This window comes from Blennius ocellaris, assembly GCF_963422515.1.
Source record: "Blennius ocellaris genome assembly, contig: SCAFFOLD_280, whole genome shotgun sequence".
NCBI lineage: Eukaryota > Metazoa > Chordata > Actinopteri > Blenniiformes > Blenniidae > Blennius > Blennius ocellaris.
The window spans coordinates 381-21,652 of NW_027662158.1; the positions used below are offsets into that span (position 1 = coordinate 381).

The 21,272-nt window shown below is 52.3% G+C and overlaps 2 protein-coding genes across 3 annotated transcripts; one reads left to right on the forward strand and one right to left on the reverse strand.

Moving 5' to 3' along the window:
- Positions 1-725: 725 nt before the first annotated feature.
- ptpn11a (protein tyrosine phosphatase non-receptor type 11a) lies at positions 726-12,859 on the reverse strand (the record flags this gene model as incomplete). Its single annotated transcript, XM_080521640.1, has 11 exons — positions 12,466-12,859; positions 8,862-8,984; positions 5,930-6,124; positions 5,653-5,845; positions 4,737-4,856; positions 4,526-4,639; positions 4,262-4,358; positions 4,030-4,127; positions 1,310-1,468; positions 1,077-1,211; positions 726-884 (listed from the first exon to the last, which is right to left on the reverse strand). Exons 1-11 carry the CDS (start codon positions 12,477-12,479, stop codon positions 726-728), a joined length of 1,407 nt encoding a protein of 468 aa, XP_080377766.1. The 5' UTR covers positions 12,480-12,859.
- Positions 12,860-13,789: 930 nt separating this feature from the next.
- Positions 13,790-21,238, forward strand: tmed2 (transmembrane p24 trafficking protein 2). Of its 2 annotated transcripts, XM_080521642.1 has the most exons (5): positions 13,790-14,131; positions 17,718-17,910; positions 18,022-18,039; positions 19,654-19,761; positions 20,206-21,238. In XM_080521642.1, the coding sequence occupies exons 1-5, from the start codon at positions 13,952-13,954 to the stop codon at positions 20,328-20,330; spliced, it is 624 nt and encodes a 207-aa protein (XP_080377768.1). In that variant the 5' UTR covers positions 13,790-13,951; the 3' UTR covers positions 20,331-21,238. The 2 variants fall into 2 exon arrangements, with proteins under 2 accessions (XP_080377768.1, XP_080377769.1); XM_080521643.1 differs by lacking the exon at positions 18,022-18,039 and having other exon boundaries at positions 20,206-21,235.
- Positions 21,239-21,272: the final 34 nt, after the last annotated feature.

The window sequence follows — 21,272 nt, forward strand, 5'->3', positions numbered from 1 at the left end:
AGGAAACTCTACTGAGCATGTGCAGGAGCAGCGTGTTGTCATGGAGACGGAGTTCAAACATTTTTTCCAAAAGTTCTTCCTTTTCATAAACGTGTGTTTTCAGTGCCTCTGGGCTCCGTCGTCATGGAAACGTCACTGCGCTTCAGTGACTTCACAGCTTTTATGGTCACATTTCAGTCATTTTCAGGTTTCGCTTTCCTTCTTGATCATGATTTGTATTTTTCACAATGTTTTGCGCCTCTTTTGTGTCCCTCAAGCGACGGCAGAGGATTTAAATCAGCTTAGAATTCAGCCGACATTTGTTAAGAGTTGGAGGTTCAGAGTAGTGTGTGTGTGTGTGTGTGTGTAGATATATATATATATATATATAAATATAAAGGTTCATCAGACATAATCTTGTGAGGAAGGAGGTGACGTGGAAATAAGGCGTCGACATAACGAAGACCCGGCGAAGGAGACGCGTCTCATGTCTCCTGCTTAAATTCAGTCCGAGGCCTCGTTGCCACGACAACGGTCACTCACCCTTCTCCCGGATCACGTCGATGAGGATGTCGATCACGATGAAGGTTCCCGTCCGGCCGATACCCGCGCTGAAACACAGAACCAGTGAGTCCTGCTGTGTGTGTGTGTGTGTGTGTGTGTGTGTGTGTGTGTGTGTGTGTGTGTGTGTGTGTGTGTGTGTGTGTGTGTGTGTGTGTGTGTGTGTGTGTGTGTGTGTGTGAGAGTCACCTGCAGTGCACGGCGATGGGCCCTGCGTCCAGGATGCTCTCCTGCTTCAGGTTCACCTCCTCTAAGAAGTCCAGGACGCCGCCCGGGTCGGTGGGAACGCCGTGGTCGGGCCAGGCCCGGAAGTGGTACTGCCACACCGTGCGCTCCGTGTTGGCCTGGCAACCGGAGCACCATCACCATCATCAACCATCACCATCATCATCACCATCATCATCACCATCACCGTCATCACCAACTCAGAACCAGCTTTCACATAGTGAAGTCATTTTACTGCAGGACTTCTAATAAGGTGTGTGTGTGTGTGTGTGTGTGTGTGTGTGTGTGTGTGTGTGTGTGTGTCCACCGACCTGCTGCCCGACCTTGGACAGCTTCAGTTCTCTCAGGATGTAGTCGTGTGCCGCCGTCTCCCGGACGTTACGAACCCGCATGGCGCCGTATTCCTTCAGCGCCGACACGTCAGGCCAGTACTTCACACACTTACTCTGCACACACACACACACACACACACACACACTTAGTGACACAGCCTTTTAAACATGACAGTCGTGCGAGGTGTGTGTGTGTGTGTGTGTGCGCTCACCTTCCCTCGCTCCACCTCCTTGGTCGTCATGACGATGACCCGTGAGTTCTCCTGGAACACCATCCTCCAGAAGTCACTGATGGTGTTCTGCAGGCAGCCCTGGGTGGCGATGTAGCTCTTCTTCACCTTGGTGCTGGTGCACTTAGGGTCCAGCTCCGGCTGCACACACACACACACACACACACACACACACACACACACACACACACACACACACACACACACACACACACACACACACACACACACACACACACACACACACACACACACACACACACACACACACACACACACACACACACACACACACACACACACACACACACACACACTTCCAGTATAAAGGAAACATGTTGCTGAACTTAAACTGAACAATACAAAAACATCAGGATTGAAATTTACTGTGTCGATACAAAAACGTGTGTTTAAATGTGTGTGTGTGTGTGTGTGTGTGTGTGTGTGTGTGCGCAGATCAGGGGTGTCCCGCCCCGGTCCTGGAGGGACGGCGTCCTGCAGGTTTTAGTCTCCCTGCTTCAGCACCTGAAGCAAACGATGATGTCATCACCTGCTACCCGAAGCTAACGATGATGTCATCACCAAGGTAGTGAAAACGCCCAATAGCAGCCCCTCATTACAATCAGGTGTGTTGAAACTGGGAGGAGCTAAACCTGCAGGACGCCGGCCCCCCAGGACCCCCCAGGACCCCCCAGGACCGGAGCTGGAGACCCTGGTCTAGTGTGTGTAGAGAGTGTGTGTAGAGAGTGTAGAGTGCGTGTAGAGTGTATGTGTAGAGAGCGTGTAGAGAGTGCGCGTGTAGAGAGCGCGTGTAGAGTGTATGTGTAGAGAGCGTGTAGAGTGTATGTGTAGAGAGCGTGTAGAGAGTGCGTGTGTAGAGAGCGCGTGTAGAGTGCGTGTAGAGAGCGTGTAGAGAGTGCGTGTGTAGAGAGCGCGTGTAGAGTGCGTGTAGAGAGCGTGTAGAGTGTATGTGTAGAGAGCGTGTAGAGTGTATGTGTAGAGTGTATGTGTAGAGAGCGTGTAGAGAGCGTGTAGAGAGTGCGTGTGTAGAGAGCGCGTGTAGAGTGTATGTGTAGAGAGCGTGTAGAGTGTATGTGTAGAGAGCGTGTAGAGAGTGCGTGTGTAGAGAGCGCGTGTAGAGTGTATGTGTAGAGAGCGTGTAGAGTGTATGTGTAGAGAGCGTGTAGAGTGTATGTGTAGAGTGCGTGTAGAGTGTATGTGTAGAGTGCGTGTGTAGAGAGCGCGTGTAGAGTGCGTGTGTAGAGAGCGCGTGTAGAGAGCGTGTAGAGAGCGCGTAGAGTGCGTGTGTAGAGAGCGCGTGTAGAGTGCGTGTAGTGTATGTGTAGAGAGCGCGTAGAGTGCGTGTGTAGAGAGTGCGTGTGTAGAGTGCGTGTGTAGAGCGCGTGTGTAGAGCGCGTGTGTAGAGTGCGTGTGTAGAGCGCGTGTGTAGAGCGCGTGTGTAGAGTGCGTGTGTAGAGCGCGTGTGTAGAGTGCGTGTGTAGAACGCGTGTGTAGAACGCGTGTGTAGAGTGCGTGTGTAGAACGCGTGTGTAGAGTGCGTGTGTAGAGTGCGTGTGTAGAGAGCGTGTGTAGAGTGCGTGTGTAGAGCGCGTGTGTAGAGCGCGTGTGTAGAGTGCGTGTGTAGAGCGCGTGTGTAGAGCGCGTGTGTAGAGTGCGTGTGTAGAGTGCGTGTGTAGAACGCGTGTGTAGAACGCGTGTGTAGAGTGCGTGTGTAGAACGCGTGTGTAGAGTGCGTGTGTAGAGTGCGTGTGTAGAGAGCGTGTGTAGAGTGCGTGTGTAGAGCGCGTGTGTAGAGCGCGTGTGTAGAGCGCGTGTGTAGAGTGCGTGTGTAGAGCGCGTGTGTAGAGTGCGTGTGTAGAACGCGTGTGTAGAACGCGTGTGTAGAGTGCGTGTGTAGAACGCGTGTGTAGAGTGCGTGTGTAGAGTGCGTGTGTAGAGTGCGTGTGTAGAGAGCGTGTGTAGAGAGTGCGTGTGTAGAGTGCGTGTGTAGAGTGCGTGTGTAGAGCGCGTGTGTAGAGCGCGTGTGTAGAGTGCGTGTGTAGAGCGCGTGTGTAGAGTGCGTGTGTAGAGCGCGTGTGTAGAGTGCGTGTGTAGAGAGCGTGTGTAGAGTGCGTGTGTAGAGCGCGTGTGTAGAGCGCGTGTGTAGAGTGCGTGTGTAGAGAGCGTGTGTAGAGTGCGTGTGTAGAGTGCGTGTGTAGAGTGCGTGTGTAGAGTGCGTGTGTAGAGAGCGTGTGTAGAGTGCGTGTGTAGAGTGCGTGTGTAGAGAGCGTGTGTAGAGAGTGCGTGTGTAGAGTGCGTGTGTAGAGTGCGTGTGTAGAGCGCGTGTGTAGAGCGCGTGTGTAGAGTGCGTGTGTAGAGCGCGTGTGTAGAGTGCGTGTGTAGAGCGCGTGTGTAGAGTGCGTGTGTAGAGAGCGTGTGTAGAGTGCGTGTGTAGAGCGCGTGTGTAGAGCGCGTGTGTAGAGTGCGTGTGTAGAGAGCGTGTGTAGAGTGCGTGTGTAGAGAGCGTGTGTAGAGAGCGTGTGTAGAGAGTGCGTGTGTAGAGTGCGTGTGTAGAGTGCGTGTGTAGAGTGCGTGTGTAGAGAGCGTGTGTAGAGTGCGTGTGTAGAGTGCGTGTGTAGAGTGCGTGTGTAGAGTGCGTGTGTAGAGTGCGTGTGTAGAGTGTGTGCAGAGTGTGTGTTTACCATGACGGTGGACATTACCATGATGATATTGGCATTGATGTAGTCGGAGCCCGGCTCGTTTGGGTCTCCGTCGTTCAGAACCACACGCGTGTGGTCAACTGCACACACACACACACAGAGAGACACGCACACACACACACACACACACACACACACACACACACACACACAGAGAGAGAGGGTGAGCTCCAGGAAGCAGAAGCAGCAGCAGCGCTGCAGGGCGAGTCCTCACAGGGCAGGATGTTCTTGTAGCGGTTCTTGTTCTTGTTCTCCGCCCGCTGGCCTTCCTTGCGGCTGTACAGCAGCTTACACTCCTGCTGCTGGAGGGTCTGGAGACACACAACAACAACAACAACACACACGTTACTGTGCAGCTCCTGGTTCCTCCAGTCCTCCACGGAACCACCGCCTTCTCATCCAAACACCAACTTGTGGGCGTGGACCTCGTCTTTCTCCGTCGGCTCCTCTAAACCAGGCGTAGGGAAGCAGGCCTCACCTCGAACTCCTCCCAGAAGCCTTGCTTGACCTTGTCTGTGGCCTCGGCCAGCTTGCTCAGCTCCCGCACTCGACTCTCGATCTCCGCCGCGTTGATCCGGGTCGTGTTGAGAGGCTGTGGAGGACACCGGCAGTGAGCGGGGTGGGGGGGCCGGGTGGGGGTGCAGGGTGGGGGTGCAGGGTGGGGGCAGGGTGAGGCAGCGACCACGGACCTGTTTGAGCTGCAGCACGGTGCCCAGAGTCTCCACCATGGGGTTCTTCTTGTAGTGCTCCACCAGGTCTGTGAGGGAGTCGAACTTCTCTCCTCCGCCCACGTCGTACTTCAGGTCGTGCTGAGGGGGGGGGGGGGGAGGGGGGGGGGAGAGCTCTTCATGGAGATCCTCTTTTATCACATCACTTTCTACACCAGAGTTTTTCAACCATGGTGTTCCAGAGATCTCGTCAGCTGAGTCGTGGGAAATTATCACATTTCACATTTTGTTCTAAAAAAACCTTTGATCTCACAGCGACAGTGTGTTGCAGAGTAATCCTGTATAAATACTCTTCGCCACTAGAGGGCAGCACAGAACTTTGCCGGTGAAATGTAAAGTGACAGACGTCAGTGTGGTTCATCTCCACCTCCTGCTACCATCTTGTATCAAAGTACTGTGTCAGTGACAGTGATGGAGAAGTTTTTGAAAACCAGGATCTCAGCTCTTCATCCATCAGGTCCAGGTTTCACACTGACGGAGGCACTATTAAAAAAAAGTCCTTGTTTCTGGATTTACTGGATTCCTGTTGATAAAACTTTGATGAGAAAGACTTTATATTGTTAATAGAGGCTGCAGAGTTTAACATGGAGGTGTGACTCCAGAGTTTTCCTAAGAAAAAAGTGTGTCTCGGCTCAAAAAGGTTGAAAAACACTGGACTACAGTATTAATCTCCCTCCAGCCTCCACCTGTGGCTCCCTGATCTCCCTTCAGCCTCCACCTGTGGCTCCCTCTAGTGGTGCATGAAGGGAACTGACACTTCAAACGAGGGAGAACTTAACTTTCTGTCTCAGACGCAGACGGACGGACGAGGCTGCAGCAAACCTGAAGAGAAAAGACGGCTGGTGGTTTCCATGACGACCAGTCTCCGCCCCCTCACCTGGCAGCGGATCATGACGTGCGTGACCTTGGGCTTGCAGTCGCTGCTGTCCGTCTTGTCGTCCCCGGTGCGGACGGACAGGACGAAGTCCCCCGGGTGGCTCTGGCTCTCCCGCACCAGGAAGCTGCCGTTCTTGCCCTTCTCCGTCAGCAGCTTCTCCGCCTCCCGTCCCGACAGGTGACCGTGGAACCACCTGGGGAAGGGCGAGACCCCCCGTCAAGACACCCCGTCTCCCCGGTACCGCGGGAGACGGGGCGTCTTCTCTCCGCCCGCCCACCTCTCCGAGGTGGGGTCCGCACAGTTGAGGGGGTACTTGAGCTCGATGACGTCGCCGTTCTTCTCCTTCAGCTGCCCGTGGTGCTCCATGTAGTACTGCACCAGCTCCGCCAGCGTGGCGAACTTCTCCCCGCCGTACAGGTCGTAGTAGTCCCCCGTGTTCTGGATCTTGATGTGGGTGACGGCGCCATTACGCCTGGACAAGCAGAGGACATCAGCAAAGGAGGGGGGGGGGGGTGGAGAGGAGGGAGGGGATGGAGAGGATGGAGGGGATGGAGGGGATGAGAAGGTGGAGGGGATTGGGGGGATGGAGGTGATGGAGAGGATGGAGGTGATGGAGAGGATGGAGGGGATGGAGATGGTGGAGGTGATGAGAAGGTGGAGGGGATGGAGATGGTGGAGAGGGTGAGGGGATGAGGGGATGAGGGGATGGAGGAGGTGGAGGGGATGAGGGGATGGAGGAGGTGGAGGGGATGGAGGGGATGAGGGGATGGAGGGGATGAGGGGATGGAGGAGGTGGAGGGGATGAGGGGATGGAGGAGGTGGAGGGGATGGAGGGGATGGAGGGGATGGAGGGGATGGAGGGGATGAGGGGATGGAGGGGATGGAGGGGATGAGGGGATGGAGGGGATGGAGGGGGTGGAGAGGGTGGAAAGGGTGGAGAGGGTGGAAAGGGTGGAGAGGGTGGAGGGGGTGGAGAGGATGGAGGAGGTGGAGGGGATGGAGGGGGTGGAGAGGATGGTGAGGAGGTGGAGGGGATGGAGGAGGTGGAGGGGATGGAGGGGGTGGAGAGGATGGTGAGGAGGTGGAGGGGATAGAGAGGATGGAGGGGATGGAGGGGATGGAGGTGATGAGAAGGTGGAGGGGATAGAGAGGATGGAGGGGATGGAGGGGATGGAGGTGATGAGAAGGTGGAGGGGATAGGGGGGATGGAGAGGGTGGAGGTGATGGAGAGGGTGGAGGGGATGGAGATGGTGGAGAGGATGGAGGGGATGGAGAGGGTGGAGGTGATGAGAAGGTGGAGGGTATGGGGGGATGGAGAGGATGGAGGGGATGGAGAGGGTGGAGGGGATGGAGAGGATGGAGGGGATGGAGGGGATGGAGGGGATGGAGGGGATGGAGGGGGTGGAGAGGGTGGAGAGGGTGGAGGGGATGGAGAGGGTGGAGGGGATGGAGAGGGTGGAGAGGATGGAGAGGGTGGAGGGGATGGAGGGGATGGAGCGGGTGGAGGGGATGGAGAGGGTGGAGGGGGTGGAGGGGATGGAGGGGATGGAGGGGATGGAGGGGATGGAGAGGATGTAGGTGATGGAGGTGATGGAGGTGATGGAGGTTCCCCTCTACTTTGATGAGTCAGCAGATCCTCACACAGGATCAGAACGACTGTACTGCAGTTCAACCTTAACGGATCAGCAGCGTCAATTAAACTTCTTCTTCTACTTCGCAGGAAAAAAACACTTAAAGTGTGAAAAACACAGTGGAAGTGGAACAAACCTGGAATTCCACGTGTTTCTACACTACAAGTGTCAGAACGCCGGAGAGGAACATGAAAGAACTGGAGCCGTAAAAGTGGATCTGAAGCTGCTGAGTCATCGTTTGTGACCGTCGGGATCTCAGAAAACAGAAAAAGGAGAAGTGACGGTTGTTCTGAAGCTCGGCGCTGGGAGGGAGGGAGGGAGGGACGGAGGGAGGGGGGGAGGGGGGGAGGGAGGGAGGGAGGGAGGGAGGGAGGGGGGAGGGAGGGAGGGAGGGGGGGAGGCAGAGACTCCATCCGTTGCCAAGGGACGTCGATACGGACGGGTTGGACGGCGGGTCAGTCGATCGGTTGGACGGTCGGTCGATCGGTTGGACGGAGGGGGACAGAGGGGGACGGAGGGGGACAGAGGGGGACATAGGAGGGGGACATAGGAGGACAGAGGGGGACATAGGAGGACAGAGGGGGACAGAGGGGGACAGAGGAGGACGGAGGGAGACAGAGGAGGACGGAGGAGGACGGAGGGAGACAGAGGAGGACGGAGGGAGACAGAGGAGGACGGAGGGAGACAGAGGAGGACGGAGGAGGACAGAGGGGGACATAGGAGGACAGAGGAGGACGGAGGGAGACAGAGGAGGACGGAGGGAGACAGAGGAGGACGGAGGAGGACAGAGGGGGACGGAGGGGGACGGAGGGGGACGGAGGGGGACGGAGGAGGACGGAGGAGGACAGAGGGGGACGGAGGGGGACGGAGGGGGACGGAGGAGGACAGAGGGGGACAGAGACTCAGACACCAGGGAGAAGAAGACGACTGAACGCTGCCCTGAGGGACCAGAGAGCAGGACCGAGGAAGAGACGACTTATTTTCTGACATCCAGAGGACGTCTAAAGTCGCCTAAAGTCGCCTGAAGTCGCCTAAAGTCGTCCAAAGCCGTCCGAAGTCGCCTAAAGTCGCCCAAAGTCGCCCAAAGCCGTCCGAAGCCGTCCGAAGTCGCCCGAAGTCGTCCAAAGTCGTCCAAAGTCGCCCGAAGTCGCCCGAAGTCGCCCAAAGTCGCCCGAAGTTGCCCGAAGCCGCCCGAAGTCGCCCGAAGTCGCCCGAAGTCGCCCAAAGTCGCCCAAAGTCGCCCAAAGTCGCCCAAAGTCGTCCAAAGTCGTCCAAAGTCGTCCAAAGTCGTCCAAAGTCGTCCAAAGTCGTCCAAAGTCGTCCAAAGTCGTCCAAAGTCGTCCAAAGTCGCCTAAGTTCACCTGAAGTCGCCTGAAGTCGTCCAGACTAGTTTGTCTTCAGTCCTGATCACAATAGTGGATCAATACCAACATCGGAGTTCTTTCCTGCGTCACCGACTGTTTATGTTTACTGGAGACCAGGAGACCAGGGAGACATGTTTCTGCTGCTTTTTAGGTTGTGAGTGAGTGAGTGAGTGAGTGAGTGAGAGAGAGAGAGAGTAAGAGAGGGTTCTCCTACCGGACTGACAGGGTGAAGTCTCCAGGGTTACTCTTACTGGGCCGAGCCAGGAAGCTCCCGTCAACCCCCCGAGTCAGCAGCAGGTTCTCTGCCTCCACACCAGTGATGTTGGGATGAAACCACCTGAGAGAGAGGAGGAGGAGGAGGAGGGGAAGAGGGGGAAGAGAGGGAGGAGGAGAGGATGGAAACGACCATGAGTCCATCAGCAAATTGACAGATCACGTTTTAGGAAAAGTCGGACTTTGCTGGCAGCAACTATGAGAAGTTTGAAAGAGAACAGCCTGAAGGGATTTCTGTCAGAGCTGCAGCTGATGATGAGGATGATGATGATGATGATGAGGATTTAGGCTCCAGACGAGCTCAGAACTCGTCTGCAGGAGCAAAAAGGACGATGTTGTCGAGACGATGGACGGGAGGCGGAGCTTCAGCAAGGAACTCGACATTTCATTAAGGTATTTATGTTAAAGTATATCTGTCTCTTGTTGTACTTTATCTATGTGTTGTTTTGAAAAGATTGAGTTTATTAGTAACTACTACATTACAAGATATAAATTTAACATGTTCAATAACTGCTGTTCCACGTTCAAAGACATAATCCTGATTTCAATATCGCCCAAAATAATCAGCATTAGGATTTTGCCCAGAATCTTGCAGCCCCAAGTGCCTTAAAAACAAAACAAGCTTTGAACTAAGCAGAGTCCAAATCCGGCCAATGAGAAGGCTCGCCATTGGCCACACCCACATGACGACCGGTGTTCCAGAGTGATGTCATAGCCCCGCCCCTCCAGCTCCAGCCACCAATAAGGCCTCATGCTGGATTTCTCCATCTCTACATGTATTCATGCTCCTCCTCTTCTCCGTCACGGCGCCACCTCCAGGCCTGGCGGGTGTTTACAGCGTTCTGAGGAGTTTTGCTGACGCAGGTGTTTCCCGTGTGGACGTGAAACTTTTCAACAACAACCGGGAGAAAAAGCAAAGACAGTTTTGTGTGGTGCGGACGGAGGTACAGCTGGGTTGTAAACAATGGGCCGGACGTGACGGAGGAGAATGAAGCCTCATTACACCACCCGATCCGTTAAAGTACAAAAGCAGCGCGCACACTGAACGACGGTGTAGTGAGAGAGCAGGCCACGGGGGGGCGCTGCTGCTTTAGCGTGTGATAAAACCACAGACGTCTGCTGCATCATGGGAAAAAATCAGAACCAGGATTATTTTGAGCAATAATGAAATCACGATGACGTCACTGTGGGCAACTCTGGTAGTATTTTTTACTATAGTATGTTTATTGTACTTTATTCTACACCCCCCCCCCATCATAGTTTAATTTCCTTGTATTTCATCTTACTGTATATTTTGCTCCCCTTAGAACTTATTAAACTTTATTATAGTCTGTGATTTTTATCTTTTTTTATTTTAGTCCTATTTTATTTGACTTATTGTTACTTCTACTGTAAATACTTTTGGCCCTTAGAGTTCTTGATAGTCATTGTATATCAGATTCCTCTATTCTTTGCACGTTTCTTGTCTTTCCTCCTCAAGAGTCCTTAAGAGCAGAATGGAACAAGTACGTTTCTCCTCTTCGAGATGAAAATAAAGGCTCATCTTATCTAATCTTATCTTATATTTGCAAATCTAGAACACATCAGACGCGATCAGGGAGTCTCATCTCTAAACTACTGATATGGATAATAATACGAGGAGTCAAAGTCGTGTTTGTTCACTAGTGGAGGAGCAGGAAGAGGGAGAGACGCTCTGGAGGAACCAGCGACCTGACGGAGGAACCAGCGACCTGATGGAGGAACCAGCGACCTGACGGAGGAACCAGCGACCTGACGGAGGGAGCAGAACTCTGGCGTCGCCCAACGTGAAGGAACTCTGCAGAGACACTCGTATTGGTTGTCGTGGCAACGGGGCCAAAGGACAGTCAGTTTGTTGTTGTACATTTACTCACAAACCTGCAGAAGAACTATCTATTAAGGCCGGGGAGGTTTTGTGTTTTCACTGGAAATCAGGCCCTACTTGTTATATATATATATGAATAAATAAATCATAGCACACCAACAGGAGCTCCTCAGACCGGAGGCAGGCGGTGAGACATGAGAACTGTGATTTAAGAACGGTGAGAAGGTCATGATGATGTTCCTCCGTCTTCCAGGTTCAGTGGTGACGTCACAATCTCATGTGTTCAACGTGATGGAGTCACGTCACTGTGCTCCAGAGACCCACAGGGGTCAAAGGTCAGGCTGTGGGAATCAAAGCTGCAAACTCCTGATCCAGGTCCCGCAGCCTGGGGGTCACCAGGTCCTACAGCCTGGGGGTCACCAGGCCCTGCAGCACCAGGTCCTGCAGCACCAGGTCCTACAGCCTGGAGCCACCAGGCCCTGCAGCCTGGGGGTCACCAGGTCCTGCAGCACCAGGTCCTGCAGCCTGGGGGTCACCAGGCCCCACAGCCTGGGGGCCACCAGGCCCCGCAGCCTGGAGCCACTAGGCCCAGCAGCCTGGGGGTCACCAGGCCCCACAGCCTGGGGGCCACCAGGCCCCGCAGCCTGGAGCCACTAGGCCCAGCAGCCTGGGGGTCACCAGGCCCCGCAGCCTGGGGGCCACCAGGCCCCGCAGCCTGGAGCCACTAGGCCCAGCAGCCTGGGGGCCACCAGGCCCCGCAGCCTGGGGGCCACCAGGCCCCGCAGCCTGGGGGCCACCAGGTCCTACAGCCTGGGGGTCACTAGGTCCTACAGCACCAGGTCCTGCAGTACCAGGTCCTGCAGCCTGGGGGTCACCAGGTCCTGCAGCCTGGATACACCAGGCCCTGCAGCACCAGGCCCCGCAGCACCAGGCCCCGCAGCACCAGGTCCCGCAGCACCAGGTCCCGCAGCACCAGGTCCCCCAGGCCCACGTCATTTTACTAATATACAAACAAAAACACGACATACTTAAGTTTCTTTTATGCTTTGACAAACGTGTTCTCCCTCTTTCTGGACCAAGCAGACAAACAACTTCTGTCTTGTGAAATGTTGTCAAATGCAGTTTGATGTCAATAAAGTCTCCACATATATTGACGGATGTAAATAAGCACAATTAACTGGAGTAATCAACAACAGGTTTAGGAGTTTTTTCTGCTCAGGAACTGTATAGAAGGGATTTCACGGTTGAAATTTAGTTGATGGATCCTCGTAAAAATGTAATCTGGTATCTGTGTTGTCGCTGTAGTAAATTAAGGATGAATGGGATTATTAAACGTTTGGATGATGTTGATTTGCACACTTTGCCCAGCAGCTGATAGCAAAACAAACCCACTGATTGTTCCTATTAAAGCAGACGGACTCGGTCTGGACGGGAGAAAAGACGGTTTCAGTTGTAAATCCCAGAGAAAAGTGGGCTCGAGGGTGTTAAATGAGTGTTTTCGTCTGGTTCGGCGAACTTGTGCCCAGCGGGCTGAAAGTTACCGGCTCGCCGCTCCCCGCGACCGCAGCTCGGCTAACGGACGAGCCCGCGCCCAGAAAACCCCGCGGCGTCCGGGTAAAGTTGTCCCGGGTCCGGGAGGAGCTCCCCGGCCCCGCCAGCGCTCCTGGCGGACGCGTTTCCCGGCGGCTCCCCTCCTCCTTACCTCCGAGATGTCATTTTTCCTTCGCTGCTCACTTCCTCGCTGGCAGCTAGCTGTTAGCCACAGCGAGCTAACGCGTCCAGACCGTTTCCGCTCCGCTCACAGCCCGAAGCGCCTCATCGGCTCGAACCCGGTCCAAACGGGCGCCGGAGCCTAGTGGAGCATCGACGGCGGCTTTAAACGGCAGCGTCCGTTACTAAAGTGGGGGTGGGGGGGTGGGGGGGGGGGGGGAGAAACTGGGAGTCCCTAGGCCTCGGCCCCGGAGACTTCGCACCGAGTCGGTTTCGCCGCCGTCACCGAACATGCGACGAAACACAAGGAGCGCGGATTTGCTCACCGCGGGCGGCCGATTAGCTCCGCCGCGTCGCCCCGCGTTAATGAAGCCACGGAGCCTCGGACCGTCCGGCAAACAGCGTGACACAAATTAAAGAGTCCGATCACTTTCACTCCGCGCATGCTCAGTAGAGGCGCGTTCTACGATCCGCCGAGCGGAGCCGAAGTTCGCCGAACGTCCGCGGAAAGTTCTGTGACCCGCTTCGCTGCGACGCTCAGCGATGAAAGGCTGATTTTAAAACAGATATTTTCCTGATGACTCGTATATAATTGTATTTTCTTTATATATTTGTTATTTCTTGCTTCCTCCTTTCTTAAGTTTTTTTCTTCCTCTAATGTCTTTTCCAACCTTTTCTTTGTCTTTTCTTTATTTTCTACTTTAGGCTTTTATGTTTACATTTTTTAGTATTACGTCACTCTTCAATTCAAGTTTTAAAACTTTTCAGAAAAGTTTTCAGAAAAAATATCGACTCTGTTTTTGTAAATTAATCCTACAATAGTACCTAATATCTCAAGCAGAAGCTCTGCAAGTCTGTTGCAGGAAACAGGCACACTTCGACTCTTCAGTTGAATCCAGTTGTGTTTGTGCTGCTGTTCAGACATAAACAAGGTTCGGATCGATTGGACATCGCAGTGTTTCTGCAGGAACTGCACAGATATAACAGTCCTCATACAATGATGCCCGTTTCCTATAATGGCCTCGCGAAGCTTCTGTTTGGAACGAGAGGCACTACTGTCCTATTAATGTACAAAATCAACTGATTATCTTTTCTCAGAAAACCATTATCTTAATTCAGAAAAAAAAATACTCCTAACTATGAGCTAATGATCTCAGCAATTCAGAAAAACGGAGTCAATTTAAAAAAAAGTATTAGAATGCAATACACTTCCGCAACATGAAGCTATTTTTCTCTGGATGATAAAATGCAGCTACTCTCGGTCGCTTCGCGTCGCGTCGCCCTCAGTTTGTCCCTCGCCGCTCGCCGTACCTGAAGCCCGTACGTGGCAGTCCCACAGCAGTTGGAGCAACCGAGGTCGGTGCGGCTCCTTCTCCGGCTTCACTCCAGCCACAAACCTCACCTCCTTCCGCGACCCACCGAGGCAGAGCACCCCGTCCGAGTGTCCGTGGATCGCCCCCCCCCACCCCCCCGTAAACATGTTCACCGCGTCGGAGCTGGTCGTCCTGCTGGCCGTCCTGTCCGCCACCGCGTCCGGCTACTTCGTTAGCATAGACGCCCATGCAGAGGAGTGCTTCTACGAGCGGGTCAACTCCGGCACCAAGATGGGCCTCATGTTCGAGGTGGCGGAGGGAGGCTTCCTGGACATCGACGTGGAGGTAAAACGTCCCCGAGAGGATCGTAAAGAGTTATTCGTTCACGGCGGAGGAGACGGCACCTGCTGCGGGCCTCCGCTGACGTTAGCCGGCAGCCGGTGTTTTGTACCAAGTGGGTCCCCTGTTAACTGGTGACCGATCTCCTTTAGCGCCCGCTGTTGGGGCGAGAAACAACCGATGTTAGAAATCCGTAGCTGCCCTGGCAAATACCGTTTAACCACATTTATAATAAGGTTTCGACGTGTCGTGCATTTTGTGCGTCTCATTCTAACATCTGCTGCCACTCGCAGTACGTGACGGGCGGTAAAGGAGGTCGCTCACCAGTCAACACGGAAACCATTTAATCCGGAACACCGGTGGTCGTCTTACGTTCCGCAGACGGAGCTAACAGCGGCTAACATTAGCTGCTCGCTCCGTCTGCGTAACGTGAAAAGGCTAGTTAGCTGCTAGCCTTTAGCCGTTAGCTGAGGCTGCTCAACGTCAGCTTTAAACTAAACGGCAATTCATTCAAGTTTTAAATGGATTATCTCGTTTTTTGGTGCATTACGTTCAAACTACGACAGAGAAACGGGATGTAGGTGTGATTCTGTCCCGTTTGGTGAAAGATATGTGGAGCAGCTCCGCATGGATGATGAATCAGGAAGTGCTGGAGCTGCTAATGAACTAAATTAAACATTTACAGCTCTTATAGCACTTTTGGTTTGGTTTAGCTCAACTTCAGCTTTGCAAAGTCTTATTGGGTGTTTTGATTTGCTTATATTTGTAAAAAATGAAGCGGCTCTGACTCCCTGCTGCTGCCATATGTTTCTGTAATCTCACATTTATATTGTAATCGTATTATTATTATTAGAATGAATCGATACAACAGATTTAATCCATACATGTAATTGTATTTTACACTTTAGATATGTTATTCGTATATTGGCTTGTTTGCTTTTATCTAACAAAATTTGACCATAATTAACATTTCAAAACACACAAAAAAGTGAGGCTAAATCAAAAAGACTAAAGGAAACTGATGAGGTGAAACTACGCAGTGTTCTCTTGTTCCAGTTATAATTGGTTTCAAGTTTCTCTCTGCCAACAATAAGTGACAAATTAGATCCACTCATGAATTCAAAGCATAAACATGTTAAACTGAACGGAGACAAAACGGCACAGTGAAAGTTTTGAACTGAAAGTGACGGAGTAGAACCTGAAGCGAGTGGACGGAGCAGAGCTGCACTTATTCCAGGTCCTGGAAGGTTTTGGTCACCTGGAAAGGTCCAAGGTGCAAAACCCTGCAGCGACATTATTGTGCATTAGGTGGCAGCACTGAGTCAAGAACTCTTTCAGTCCTTTACCACTTTTATCGGCCAATTTAGCGTAGAATAAAGAATAAACACACTTCCTCGTTTAAAAACGTGTTCATCAGTGAAGTGACGTCGTAGCAAAGAATTGAAACGATTAGCAAAGTTTTTCTTTGCTGTGTGTAACTGGAAATCAAGATGATGGTGAAAATGTACATCATTAAAGCTGGAAGTCATAATTACCAACAATAAGACAAAGTGGGTACTTCAGTCACTCAGATGCTGTTTTACTTGAAGTTTAAACTTCAGTCTGATCACGTCAACACCGTTCCAGGAGGTACATTGATTTACTTGAGATATATATATATATATATATATCTGTATGCGTGCTTCAGACATGTCACAAAGTTTAGCAGAGAAAATGGTCAAATTTCATCTTTTGTCAATTAATTATTTTCAGTGTTTTGAAAAAGTTTCAAGAAACCTTTTCCTAAAGAGACGTTCAGGGTCAGGTCTCTTTAGGAAGAGACGTTCAGGGTCAGGTCTCTTTAGGAAGAGACGTTCAGGGTCAGGTCTCTTTAGGAAGAGACGTTCGGGGTCAGGTCTCTTTAGGAAGAGACGTTCGGGGTCAGGTCTCTTTAGGAAGAGACGTTCGGGGTCAGGTCTCTTTAGGAAAAGACGTTCGGGGTCAGGTCTCTTTAGGAAGAGACGTTCGGGGTCAGGTCTCTTTAGGAAAAGACGTTCGGGGTCAGGTCTCTTTAGGAAGAGACGTTCGGGGTCAGGTCTCTTTAGGAAGAGACGTTCGGGGTCAGGTCTCTTTAGGAAAAGACGTTCGGGGTCAGGTCTCTTTAGGAAGAGACGTTCAGGGTCAGGTCTCTTTAGGAAAAGACGTTCGGGGTCAGGTCTCTTTAGGAAAAGACGTTCGGGGTCAGGTCTCTTTAGGAAGAGACGTTCGGGGTCAGGTCTCTTTAGGAAGAGACGTTCGGGGTCAGGTCTCTTTAGGAAGAGACGTTCGGGGTCAGGTCTCTTTAGGAAGAGACGTTCGGGGTCAGGTCTTTATGAAAAGACGTTCAGGGTCAGGTCTTTAGGAAAAGACGTTCAGGGTCAGGTCTTTAGGAAAAGACATTCAGGGTCAGGTCTTTAGGAAAAGACGTTCGGGGTCAGGTCTCTTTAGGAAGAGACGTTCGGGGTCAGGTCTTTATGAAAAGACGTTCAGGGTCAGGTCTTTAGGAAAAGACGTTCAGGGTCAGGTCTTTAGGAAGAGACGTTCGGGGTCGGGTCTCTTTAGGAAGAGACGTTCGGGGTCAGGTCTCTTTAGGAAGAGACGTTCAGGGTCAGATCAGGTCTTCCAGGAATCTGAGGTTCTGAGTGAAACAAGGGGCGGCTGTCAAACAACTAAACACCTTAAACACCGTCAATTAACAAGTGGCAGGAATAAATGCAGTGGAACTCGTCGGTACAGAGGAGAGGTGGAGCAGTAGGGCAGTAGTATGGCGGCAGTATGGCGGCAGTGTGGAGACGCTCCTCCAGTTAAACAACAATGTTCAGGTTTCTGGTTTAAGAACAGAAAAGTTTAAAAGTTTTGACTTTTAAATCCATTTCAGATGATTAATAAATACTTTAACTAACCAGACTGACCCACAGTACTGAGAATCACTAGTTAGGATAGTTAATTAATACCTTTACTAACCTGTACTGAGACAGAATCACTAGTTAGGATGGTTAATTAATACCTTTACTAACCTGTACTGAGACAGAATCACTAGTTGGGGACGTGAGACAAACTTTAGGAGTCCACCAAATAGGACAACTGGACACAGGAGGACACAAACTTGTCAATATCGGGACAAATAAGGAATTTAAAGACTAAAGAAGTTTAAGATTTCGTGCAATTGTTTGTGAGTTAAGTTCAATGAAGTGGTACCCCTGGGACCAAAAACACTTTTCACATAAAAACACTTGGAGTTTCTTTAATGATCCAAATTTCTCAATGAAAGTCAAAATAACCAGAACGACGTGGTTTTACCTTCCAAAGCGTCGTTGAAACAGTTTGTGTGGAAGTGGACTGAGGTTGTAGTTTGTTGCCGTGACGATCTGAACGTTGACGGAAGTGAAAAATAAAGAATGGCGTCTGGCGAGGCGTTTCCCCGATGACATCACCGGCGGCGCTCGTCACGTCGGTTCAAAGACGTGAGGCGGCGTCGCCATGGAGACCAGGGGGGCCTCCGGGACCCGGTCCTGCGTCGGCCCACGTGGCCACCGGGGGGCGCCGGGCTCACGTCTGCCTGTCCGCCCTGCAGATCACCGGGCCGGACGGGAAGCAGATCTACAAGGGGGACCGCGAGTCCAGCGGGAAATACTCGGTGGCGGCTCACATGGACGGAACCTACAAGTTCTGCTTCAGCAACAAGATGTCCACCATGACGCCCAAGATCGTCATGTTCACCATCGACATCGGGGAGGCGCCCAAAGGACAGGACATGGAGACGGAGGGTAGGACCAGCTGCCTGTCTCTGTCTGTCTCTCTCTCTCCTCACTACGTCATTAATTATTCCTTCCTTTGTCTCCGTCCGTCCCGGTGTTGGACTGTCCTCCGGCCTCTAGGTGGCGACAGCTGGGATGGTAGGGTTCAGGGCGGCGCTCAGTCTGCTGGGAAAATGTTGGCATTGTGTGTTTCTGTGGTTCCCCAGAGAGACGTTCTGTCTCTGTTCAGGACCCAGTGTCCTCCGGAGGGACACCATTGTGTCCTCCGGAGGGACACCATTGTGTTCTCTGGAGGGACACCGTGGTGGTAATACCCACTGCAGCCACCAGGGGGAGCTCCTCCCACTACCTTCAGGTTCAGCCCTTAAAGACCAAACCAACAGTTTAGCTGCAGGAGAACGTGGACAGACAGAAGTCCCTCCGCCGTCCTGAAGCAACGCAGCCTGCCAACATTCGTCCAGGAGACGTGGGCGGAGCTTTGACTTTGAGTTGCACTGCCGTTTCTCTAACCCGTGTTGTTTTGGTTGTTTTTGATCAGTTTGGACTAATAATGGAGTTTCAGGACGAGACGTCTGTGAATGTTTGGTTTGTGACGAGACGAGTCCCTGAGGACAGACTGCATGTGCTGCATCCAGCTCCTCACGTCCACTGCTGCTTCTTTTAAAACAACGTTTGAACTGAATATGAAGTGATTCCAAAACGTCTGGGGACGGTGTCCCGCCCCGGTCCTGGGGGGACGGTGTCCCGCCCCGGTCCTGGGGGGACGGTGTCCCGCCCCGGTCCTGGGGGGACGGTGTCCCGCCCCGGTCCTGGGGGGACGGTGTCCTGCAGGTTTTAGTCTCTCTGCTTCAGCACCTGAAGCTAACGATGACGTCATCGCCCGTTAGCTGAAGCCAACGATGACGTCATCGCCCGTTAGCTGAAGCCAACGATGACGTCATCGCCCGTTAGCTGAAGCCAACGATGACGTCATCGCCCGTTAGCTGAAGCCAGCGATGACGTCATCGCCCGTTTGCTGAAGCCAGCGATGACGTCATCGCCCGTTAGCTGAAGCCAGCGATGACGTCATCGCCCGTTAGCTGAAGCCAGCGATGACATCATCACCTGCTAGCTGAAGCCAACGATGACGTCATCGCCAAGGTAGTGAAAACGACCAATAGCAGCCCCTCATTACAATCAGGTGTGTTGAAACTGGGAGGAGCTAAACTTGCAGGACGCCGGCCCCCCAGGACCCCCCAGGACGGGTGTTCTCCCCCCCCCCCAGTGGAGGTGGTTCCACGTAGCGTTGAGGCGGTGGCGCCGGCCGGAGCGAAGCTTCAGAGCATGGCGAGCAGCAGCATGGCGAGCAGCAGGACCGTTTCCAGTGACAACCTGCACCGCAGCGGCGTGTCGGACGCTTGTTTCCACGACGACTCGCTGGAGACCCCTCCTGTAGAGTTTCTCAGCCTTCCTACCGTTGCCGTGGAAACAAACAGTTTTCAAAACGCCGCCGTGTCGAGGTGAAGCTTTTCTGAAGCGGAACGATAAAAAAAAAACGAGTTTTCACTTGAAACGTTGTCGTGGAAACGAGTCCGGAGGTTCCAGTTTGAGCTGCGTCGGTTCCCTCGAAGGACACGGTGGACCACGAAGCCGTCCCAGTGGAGGAGGGGGACTCGTGTCCAGACGTCGTGGCAGTGGAGTGTTAGCGCTGCTCCGCTAGCCGCTGCTCCGCTAGCCGCTGCTCCGCTAAGCGCTGCTCTCTCTCCGTTGCAGCTCATCAAAACAAGCTGGAGGAGATGATCAACGAGCTGGCGGTCGCCATGACGGCGGTGAAGCACGAGCAGGAGTACATGGAGGTCCGGGAGAGGATACACCGAGCCAGTGAGTGTCTCCTGGGACGTGTCTCCTGGGACATGTCTCCTGTCCCGTCCAGACGGAGAGCAACACCCGACACTCACAACCGTCGTTTAAAATCACAATCTTTTGTATGTAATCGAACGACGCGAGTTACGTGATCCCGACGCCTGAAAATCTTTTACGTCACTATAAAGGGGCGGGGCTAAAAAAAATCCAACTGATGTGTGTAGATACAGTTTAGGTGACTCGTCACACCACCTTGTGGTGAAAACAGGTAATGCGCGTCACAGCAGGTGAGGCTGATTAGATAACTTGTGATATTTATGTGTTAAAACAAACAAAAGATGCATCATGATTAATTTCTCTGTTTTATTTTGGTTCCAACTGGAGTAAATATGAAAACTGACTGGTTTCTTCCTCTTCCTCCTCCTCCTCTTCCTCCTCCTCCTCCTCTTCCTCCTCCTCCAGTTAACGACAACACAAACAGCCGGGTGGTTCTGTGGTCGTTCTTCGAGGCTCTGGTTCTGGTTGCCATGACGCTCGGACAGATTTACTACCTGAAGAGATTTTTTGAAGTGCGACGAGTGGTGTAACGCCGTCTCCCCTCCCCCTCCCCTCCCCCTCCCCCTCGCCCTCCACTACTGCTTTTTGTTATTTTGTTGAAGTTTTATTCCGTCTCCACGCCGCGAGGCTCCTCCCTCCTCTGAACTCGACGCCGGCGGTTCCTCCAGTCACGCCCACACGTTGGACGCTTCGTTTCCCCGTTACACCTTTTGGTTCCTTTTCTTTGTAAACGTCTCGTTTGTTCTGACACAAGAGAAACGGATGCTTTTTTTTTTTTATTTTAGTCCCAATTGTGTTCATGATTCTTAGTTCTTCTCCCTCCTGCCCAGACGAATAATGATTTGAAGAAACATCCAACCTGAAGTGAGAATAAAAGTGTTGAAACCAAAGTTCAGTTTCCCTCCTGAAGGATTCCCACATTCTGGGCTTCGCTTTGTAAAAGGTGGAGGTTCGAGGCTCCGGGGCGGAGGGCCGGGTTGAGGGTTCGACTCCTACTGACGGCCGTGTGCTTCACTGGCTTCTCCGCTACTTCTGTTTGTTGTTGGGGATTTTAAATTATATGATTGTATACGAGGATTTTCAGCGCTTTGTGTTTTTCCCACGGGCTCAGCTCTGTACACAATCATGTTTTTGTTTTTTTTGGTGATTTCAATAAAAACTCAAATCTGTACAAATGTCAGTCGGTTGTCTGGAAGCAAAAAGCCCCGGGTTTTCATAATAAAGCAGCTCTTCTGTACGATCACGTTGAACGTCTCTGCAGCTTGTAAATCTGAAGCTGATTACCACTTGTTCAAAATGATCAAAATGACATCTGAGAAACGAGTTTCTGGACAGAAATCCACTGTGAACGTGTCAAAGTGCCGACGGGAAACGACGCTGCAGGAAACATCATGAAAACCTTCACTAAACACTGAACAGTAGAAATCCATGGCCTTGCATATAATTTACGATGTGTGTGGAGCGTTTAAAGA

Coding starts and splice junctions, on each gene's coding strand:
- tmed2 (XM_080521642.1), top strand. CDS start 13,952: ATGTTCACCGCGTCGGAGCTGGTCGTCCTGCTGGCCGTCCTGTCCGCC. Junction 14,132..17,717: donor TCCTGGACATCGACGTGGAG/GTAAAACGTCCC, acceptor TCCGCCCTGCAG/ATCACCGGGCCGGACGGGAA. Junction 19,762..20,205: donor GGAGAGGATACACCGAGCCA/GTGAGTGTCTCC, acceptor CTCCTCCTCCAG/TTAACGACAACACAAACAGC.